Source organism: Rosa chinensis, chromosome 5, assembly GCF_002994745.2.
Source record: "Rosa chinensis cultivar Old Blush chromosome 5, RchiOBHm-V2, whole genome shotgun sequence".
NCBI classification, from domain to species: domain Eukaryota; kingdom Viridiplantae; phylum Streptophyta; class Magnoliopsida; order Rosales; family Rosaceae; genus Rosa; species Rosa chinensis.
In genome coordinates this window covers 71,412,355-71,421,881 of record NC_037092.1, presented here as the reverse complement: position 1 = coordinate 71,421,881, position 9,527 = coordinate 71,412,355, and the positions used below count along the sequence as shown (strand labels likewise).

General features: G+C 51.0%; 1 protein-coding gene across 1 annotated transcript; it reads left to right on the top strand.

Moving 5' to 3' along the window:
* The first annotated feature begins 1,592 nt into the window (after positions 1-1,592).
* Positions 1,593-6,113, top strand: LOC121049264. Its single transcript, XM_040505958.1, has 4 exons — positions 1,593-3,452; positions 3,543-3,734; positions 3,876-5,365; positions 5,681-6,113. Exons 1-4 carry the CDS (start codon positions 1,593-1,595, stop codon positions 6,111-6,113), a joined length of 3,975 nt encoding a protein of 1,324 aa, XP_040361892.1.
* Positions 6,114-9,527: the final 3,414 nt, after the last annotated feature.

Here is a 9,527-nt window from a genome sequence, read left to right as displayed (position 1 = left end):
ATGCCTTCAACGATTCGTCCCCTCCCTGCCTGACGCCAAACAACTGGCTCGTGTTGTGATGACCGGCGGACAATAAGATGAATCGAGAGAGGAAAGCATGAGATAATGCGTGGAATGAGTCGATGGACCCTGGCGGACACTCAAAAAACCAACTCATTGCCTCACTATCCAGCGTTTCGCTGAACAAGTGGCACAGGGTGGCGTCATCGAACCCCTTGTTGTTGGTGACCTTCTTGAACGTGTCCATGTGGACGAAGGGATCGGTCTTACCGCTATAATGTGACATTTTTGGGGTCTTTGCAAACGCTGGCCTGACGGCTTGCAAAATTGTAGCGGTGAACGGGCCTGGCCTGGATGCGAAGAGTGGGTTTGGGGCTGGCGCCGGGGTGCCTGCCTCCGCCAGGATTAGTCTCCGTTCTAACTGCTGCATCCTCTCCAAAATTTGGGTGGTTGCGTCGCCGGCGGGGCCCGCTCGGGCGCTCCGCGGAACAAACCCCCGCCCGGGAATGGGTAGATTGCCCTCAGTCCTTGCTCTAGTCCTCGAGCGGTGGGTGCGCAGCGATGACTCCGCCTCCTGCTCCAACAGTTGTGGGACAGGGGGTGGTCCCATTCCCGCCAGCTCAGGTGGGTTTGGCGGTACCTGCATTTGCACGATGGGTCCTATACCAGCGGTAGGCCGGCTGTGCCTGGTGCTGTGTGAATGCTCACTTCGTGCGGGGTTGGCGCTTGCGTCCAGCGTCCGCCTTAGCTCGTCGAAACGTGTCATCAGTGTGGCCACCTGGTGTTGGGCCTCCGCCCTCTCCTTGCGTTCCTGCTCGCGTTCCCTGTTTGCTTTGTGGAGGTCCGCGAGCGCCAGCTCATACAAGGCGGTGAGGTCCTGGCCTGGGGGACGGCTGCTGCTTGGATTCGTTTCACCGCCTGGGTTGACCGGGGTGTTGAATAGTGCGCGGTTGATGTTTACCGCTGGGTGGGCAGGTTGGGGAACGGTGGACTGGTTTGCCTGCTCCTCGACATTTCCCCCGCTACCGTTAGTCATGGTAATTGTGATGGGATGACCTTCTGTTCAAGGATTCCCACAGACGGCGCCAATGTTAATGTCTAAAAGTCTAGCGGTAGCTGGACTTTAGTTAACGCTGATCCGGCGGGCGGATCGATACCTCTACCGTTGGTGGTTACCGTTACCTGTCAAGTAAAATACAATGGGCGTCAGAGGGAGACCGCGCTGGGCGGTCTTCGACTCTCCGATTCCTAAGTTAGTCAATGTATTTATGTTGACAAAGTAACAGTAGGTAAGTATTGAATGCGTAATAAATGAGGAGAGAGGAGAGGACCTTTTATAGGTGAGGAAGAGGATGATCTTCTCCTTGTTTTCGATGTGGGACTGATGTGCTTCAGTTCCCAGTTTCAGTAGCTTCTGATGCTAACTTGACACGGCGCGTGGCGGCGCGTCTGCGGTGCTTTGGGGTTGCTCCGGGGCTCAGGCGGTAACCTGGCTAGCTGTCTTTACGCCAGTCACCTATATGGTGGGCGTTGGTACCCCTGGCGGTACAATGAGCGTGGCTCATTATAGCTAATTATGCTTGCAAATGCACATGTATGTACATCCAGCTAATTACGACGAGCTGATAGCCACTGCCATCAGACACGCCCAGGCCGAATTCGAAACATACGGGGACACCCCCAGACCAGAGCTAAGATTGTCCGCATCGGCCTCGATGGTCAGGGATGAGCCACGAAAGAGGGAGTGGGTCCATAGTCATGATAGGTCACCCTATACCTCGAACAAAAGAAGCAAGGAGTCCTCATCCAAGTCTAATAGTTACGGGACCGCTCACCCCCATCGGGAATCGAGGGTACAGCAGGCCTCGCGGACACCACCACCACCCCGGTATGAAGTATTCACGATCCTCAACGCTTCGTACGAGACTATTTGGAACGAAAACAGAGATGAGATACCGGGACCACCCCCAAGGAAGTTCCCGAAAAGTAAACTTACCCAGCAGGATACCGGAAAATTCTGCACTTATCATGAGGATGCTGGACACAATACCAATCTCTGCGTTGCTTTAAAAAATACAGTCGAGTCCCTCATCCAGAGGGGCAAGCTTCAACGATACCTACCTGCCAAGGAGATAGGAGCTGTAGACGTGTACGGCCAGATCTTCACGATCCACGGCGGGGGCCCGAAGGAGTTGCCTCCCAAGGGGAAGAAACGAAATTCTAGTTTCGGCCGTCCGGAAGTTTTCAACTTCCACAAGGCCCCGCAGCAAGACGGTGGCACCAGGCGGACATCAGTGACATTCCTACAGGAGGAGGAAGCAGATTTGAAGATGCCCCATGATGATCCCTTCCTAATCACACTCCAAATGGACCACTATATAATGTCTCGGGTGCTCGTGGACACCGGGGCCTCAGTTAGCATATTATTTCACGATGCATACAAAGCTTTGAACAGAGGAAGAGCCCAGCCGTCACAAGATAATGAGCCCCTCATTAGTTTTTTAGGAGATATTGTCCAACCACTCGAATCAGATTACCTATCGATCACGATAGGCGAAAGTCCAAATTGTTCAACCATCAAAACAGAGTTCATCGTAGTGGACTGCGTCTCGTCCTATAATGCTATCCTAGGCCGGCCGGCACTCTGGCGTCTGAAAACGTTCATAGTAGGTCACATGCTGATGATGAAAGTGCCGACCCCGGCTGGCACTGCTACGATCCGGGGTGATCAGGCCGCTGCGAGGAAATGCTATTCTCTTACTGTATCTCGCGGTAAGGGAAAGTCTGAAATGTTGCACGTAGCTACGAACCCTCTGATGGATAGGTACGAGGATCCCAGAGATGATACCGGTTCAAACGAAGAACGGCCTAGTGCCGTAGAAGACATTGAAGAGGTGGTGCTATCAGAGCAGTTCCCGGACAAAACTGTTAGGATTGGTACTAGGCTGTCCCCGGTTGTTAGGGAAGGGTTGATCTCCTTTCTCCGTTCCAACACATCCGCATTCGCCTGGTCATATGAGGACATGCCCGGTATACCGATGGAGATAGCCACACATAATCTTAGTATTGTTCCTTTCTCGACACCGATAAGACAAAAGCGAAGGGCCTTCACACACGATAAGTACCGGGCTATCCAGGTTGAAGTAAAGAAGTTGATAGCCATCAACTTTGTCAGGGAAGTAACATACCCCCGGTGGTTGGCCAACGTGGTCCTGCTACCAAAGAAATCCCCAGGATCATGGCGCATGTGTGTGGACTACACGAACCTCAACCAAGCGTGCCCCAAGGACAGCTTCCCGCTCCCGCAAATTGACCAATTAATCGACTCCACTGCTGGGTACCGGTTACTCAGTTTCATGGATGCGTTCAGTGGATACAACCAAATTCGAATGAACCCAGCAGACGAGGAGTACACTGCCTTTACCACAGACAAAGGTCTCTATTGCTACCAAGTCATGCCTTTTGGGTTAAAGAACGCAGGTGCCACTTACCAGCGACTTGTCAACTCCATGTTTGAGGAAGTTATCGGTACTATCATGGAGGTATACGTGGACGACATGCTGGTAAAAAGTTTAACTTCGGAGGATCACGTATCCAACTTATCAATCGTCTTCACCATCATATTGCGCAATGGTATGCGGTTTAACCCACAGAAGTGCATCTTCGGGGTCGAGGTAGGAAAATTTCTTGGGTACATCATTAGCCACAGGGGAATTGAGGCCAATCCGGAGAAGGTATAGGCTATTTTAGACATGGTATCCCCAACATACCGGAACGAGGTCCAATCTCTTACTAGCAAGGTCGCCGCCCTATCAAGGTTCATCTCCAGGCTGACGGACAAGTGTACTCCTTTTTTCAAATTGCTAAAAATCCAGCACGTCGAGGTAATATCCTGGACAACAGAACACGAGGCTGCATTTCTTGGCCTGAAGGCATACTTGTCAGAGGTACCTCTACTCTACAAACCGGTTCCAGGAGAAATGCTCTACATATATCTGGCGGCATCATCAACAGCTGTGAGCTCAGTTCTGATTAGGAAGGACTCCGATTGCGAGTACCCATTGTACTATGCTGGGAAAGGTTACACTGGTGCAGAATCCAGGTACCCGGACATTGAAAAAGTGGCACTAGCTCTCCTGGTATCAACCCGGAAGCTCAGACATTACTTCCAAGCACACTCAGTCACCATTTACACTAATCACCCATTGAGGCAGGTTTTGCAGAAACCAGAGACATCGGGCAGGTTAATTAAATGGGCCATCGAGCTTGGGGAGTTCGATATCAAGTACCAGCCCCGGACAGATATTAAGGGCCAGGCAGCAGCAGATTTTATTTCCGAGTCAATTCCCTCCCATAACCCACCCCTGGAATCACCTAAACCGCTGGCCCTAGATCCACCTCCGCTAAGCACTTGGCGATTATACGTTGATGGCGCGTCTAACAAGAAAACCAGTGGAGCCGGTATCCTGCTAATTAGCCGGGACGATCAAGTATACGAATACGCCCTCAAATTTGCCTTCAAAGCATCCAACAATGCCGCAGAGTACGAGGCACTCATAACAGGTCTGCAGATCACCCGGGAACTAGGGGTACAACACCTTAGTATCTTCAGTGATTCTCAGTTAGTCGTAAAACAGGTCAGCGGTAACTTCGAGGCAAATGAGCCCCAAATGTCCTCATACCAGGCCTTAGCCCGGGCATTAGTTCAGAGGTTTACCTCCTACATTTTTACCCAAATACCGAGGGCAGAAAACGACAAAGCAGACGCCCTTGCAAAGCTCGCATCAACTTCTCCAAGCCCTACCTATGGGGCCACTAAGGTCGAAATACTCGCAGGACCTAGCACTTCTAAGACGGTATCAGAAGTATTTGCGGTGGATCACACAACTTCATGGATGGACCCAATTTTGAAATACATGGTCGACGGCCTGGCACCGGATGATAAGGTCGAGGCCAGAAGACTACAGCTAAGGTCAGCTCGATACATGATCATGAATGGCAAACTGTACAGAAGAGGGCATTGCTTTCCAAATCTGAAGTGTGTAACACCGGAGGAAGGTCAAAAAATAATGAAGGACATTCACGCTGGTGTATGCGGTAACCATGCCGGAGCCAGATCCCTTGCACACAAGACCCTAAGGGCAGGATATTTCTGGCCAAACATGTCGGCCCTGGCCCAAACAATATCCAGTTCGTGCCACAAATGCCAAATGTATGCAAATATCCCAAGGGCACCGCCCATCGCCCTTTCCATCCTCCTTGCACCATGGCCGTTCTGTCAGTGGGGTTTGGACTTGATTGGTAAACTTCCCACAGTAATGGGACAGTTCAAATACGCCATCGTTGTTGTGGACTACCAAACAAAGTGGGTAGAGGCAGAACCTCTCGTCGCCATCACCACGGAAAAGGTCAAAAGCTTCCTATGGAAGAACATCTACTGCAGGTTCGGAGTCCCGGATACCATAGTCATGGACAATGGTACCCAGTTTGACAACGATGAGTTGAGGGCTTACACATAGAACCTGGGCACTAAGATTCTCTATGCTTCCCCGGCTCACCCCCAGACCAACGGTCAGGTCGAACCTGTCAACAAGATAATCAAGAAAATACTAAAAAAGAAGCTTGACGAAGCCAAGGGTCTTTGGGCTGCTAAACTCCCGGAGGTGTTGTGGGCTATCAGGACCACGGCAACGGAGGCCACCGGAGAGACCCCTTTCTGCATGGCTTTTGGATCAAAAGCAGTACTACCTATTGAAACACAAATCCAGAGCCCCCGGATCGAATACTTCGATGCGGGCACCAACTCAGAAGGCCTGCACCTCGATGCTGATTTACTCGAGGAACGAAGAGATGTGGCACACATGCATAACTTGGCAAACAAGCGGAGGATAGCTCGTTACTACGATGCCAAGGTACAGTCCCGGACATTAAAGTTGGGGGATTGGGTCATGAAGCAAGTCTACCCAGAGCCCCGGGGACTGGATCCATCCTGGACAGACCCTTACGAGATCATTGAAGAGGTAGGCCCCGCAACCTTTTTCATCCGGGACATGAACGGGGTCGTTTCCAGGCATCCATGGAATACCCAGCGCCTGCGGTACTATTACAAGTAGCTCCGGGAGCATCTTGTCCTAGCTTTTGCTTTTTGAACATACAGCTATGGCAAGCTACCCATCGGGTACTCATTCTGTATTTAACCACCATGTGGTATTTGAATGGAAAAATGAATTATTCAGACCATTTCCAGCATTTTTTTTACCTACCCCGGACATAGCCATTATTAGTTACTCTATTCCAGTAATAAGTGATGCTAACAAATGCTCAAGGTACGAAATCCTAGAAATTTTAATTCCTTTCCAATTCCCATTCAAAATCAAGAAGTTTCCATTCATAAAAAGCCTGGACTACCAGACAGAATTGGACAATTGTTCAAACGGATAAAATTTTTAAAAAAAAAAAAAAAATTTTACAACCGCTCGCCACCGGTACTCTGGGACCCACCGGCACCAGACTTGACCGCCGCCTCCCGATCCTTCTTCTTTTTCTCCAGGAGACCCCGCCTGAATTTAGCTTCATCCAAGTATCCGGCCGCCACCCACTCCTTAAACTTCATGATGACAGCCTTATCTTGGGCAGTAGTTAGCATAGCGATGAGCTCTTCGGAGGACTTGTACTCCTCCACGGCCTCATGCCTCTCCGCGGGAAGGCGATCCTCCAGGTGGTCTGCCTTCTCTTTCCATGACACGGCAGACTCTGCAGCTTTTCTCTCGGAGTCCCGAGCGTTTTTCACCTCTTCCCGCGCCTCAGAGGGTTTACGCTCAAGCTCCGCGATTCGCTGCTTAGCCGCGGCCATCTCAGTCTTCAGTGAGTCTCACTCCTTCTCTAGCTTGGCCTTCCCGCCATGAAGATACTTCACCTGCCCGGAGAGATTGCTAACCTCCTCCTTCAGATGAGTATCTTCCTCGCTGGCGTCAATCGCATACACATTGAAGAGTGCCTGCAAATACACCGATTAAAAGGTATATAATAATAAAAAATAAAAAAAATCAAAACCCAGAGAATGAAACAAGATGTACCCGCATCATGGATTCCCGGGCAAGACGGCGATTCTCTTGGGGCGTATTGTCCTTGGCCCGCACCCGGTCGAGGTCAATGTCCTTCAAGTCACCAAGCATGGACCGCACGAAATTTTCATCGGCAACCCCGTACTCACTCAACAGCTGCTTGATGGGCTTCTTGGGAATTACCGGAATGACAGGAGACAATAAGCCAAGCGAAGGCGACGACTCTGGTCCCGGGTGATCTTTCTTCTGCCTCTTCGCAACGAAACCCTGAACATCCCGGCCAGTATACGTCACCTCCTGCTTATCACTTCGATGCCGGTGCCTATGGGATCTCTTCTTCTCACCGGGAAGCAATGCCTCATCGCTCCCAGTGGAACGAGAGGAAATAGGCACGGGGGCCGGTACCTTTCCCGTCCCCGTATCATCTATCGTGATAACGTCGGCCAAAGAGGGCTGCACGACGTGGGTCACGGGAGCGTCAGGATCAAGTTCACCATATCCCTCATCGGTGATCTCCAGTAGGGTCTCTTCAACGGACCGACTTGTACCTTTCGACCCTAGGTCGACATCGATGTGAAGGGCGTCTTCCCCCTGGCCCATCAGCATATCCATCAACTGGGCATCATCCATTCTGTCCTCCTCTTTGCCTTTCCGGGGTTTCCTCTTCGGCGCTTTCACTGCAATCAGTTCCAAGATCAGTCGAAGGTAAGAAGGACGAGCAAAAAAAAAAAAAAAAATGTAATATTTTAAACCCTTACCGGGGAGCCACCCTAGCCCTAGCCTATAAAGTATAGAATGCCGGATGAATCTATAAGAGCTCCTCTCTCTCTCTGACCAAACGGCATATACCCGGGCTATCCTCTTCCTTTCTACTTCGGATAGGGTATAGGACTGGTCCCCGATAGCTTGGAAGGTACCGGTCAGCTGCCACTTCTTATTCTTAATTTGCCACCGCCCCCCAGCTAGGAATACTTTGTTCCTCCACCTTTTGCTCATCGAGGAAGGCATGTCAGTAACTAGTGGTTCGTAATCCCTAGCGGCAAATGTAACCGTACCCGCACAAGACAGCTTCCTTGAGTACAGTACCCGGTGTACCGCTCGGAATTCATTTATTGAAGGCCACCCTTGTTGGCACAAGTCCCACATGGCCATCATACTGTATATTTGACGAATGGCATTCGGGGTCAACTGCCCCGGTGACAGGTTCCGCATCCGCAATAGATACTGTAGGCACCGGGGCAGCGGTAGCGATAACCCTTGGTGGAACTAATTCTCGTGCAGCGCCACCCACCCTGGGGCAGGATTCGCGGCCATCTCTCCATCCATGAGAGGCCTAAGCTCCACCGCGTCCGGTATTCCCCACTTCAGTCGCATGTCGATTATCTCCTTAATCGTCATACTTCTCCCGGGTTCGTCGCACACGGTCTCATCCGCTAGTGTATACCTCGGCTTCGGTATGCCCTCAGGAATGGCCACGGTGACTACTGGACCCTCTGCAGATCCACCCTCGCTCTCACCCTCATCGGACTCCCCACTGCTCTCCGAGAACACCCCAGTCGAGGATCCCGTGTTCTCTGCTAATTGATCTACTCGGCCTAGATACCGATCGATATCCAGTTCAGCTTGCCTGGCAGACGACTGGTACGACGATCCCGTATCCCACCCCTGGCTTCTGATTCCATCCTAACTACGGTACCGGGGACCTCAAATCTCGCTATAATCTGGAACCAGAAGCACAAGAGTTAGCCTATCCAAAACCCAGAAATTCCCAGAAATTCAACCAAAACCCAGAAATTCAAGCAAAACCCAGAGAATGGAACAAACCCAAAAGCCTAAAACAAAAACTTAACCACACACTAGCATTGTTCATGTTCTGTCTTTATGCAAACAGGAGGACCAAACACAAACAGAAAACATCCATGGCAGAAGCAGAAACAATAGACCTAGCAAAATCGTACAAGCAGAGCTAGAGATCTAACCTCTTCTTCGGCAGACGATCGATCTATCACTCCACAAGCACGCACACTTCTCCCTTGGCTCTCCCCTTTTTTCCCCACTGCAAATCTTTGAAGTCTTCTGAATTTTTCAAGAAAGTGAGGGAAAACATTCGGTTTCCCTCTTAAATTCAATCTCCAATGCATCAGGGTCGTCGAAACTGAAAAGCCCTCAACCATAGGATCGCTACACGTGTCCCACGCCTCCCCATTTCTCGAGCTTTGGCAGGCGAAAGGACGGGCATTTATTGCACAGCCCAGTCTGCTCCACGTGGCCGACATGCACCGCCTACCCCATTGGGTATCAGAGCCAAGCCCTCTGTCTACCCCACCGGGTATCAGAACCAAGTCCTCTCTCTACCCCATTGGGTACCGGAGGCTCAAAATTTTCAACCCCATCGGGTATCAGAGCCAGGTCCTCTCTCAACCCTCATCCTGTCCCAAGGCGTAGGTGGCTTTTACCTACAGC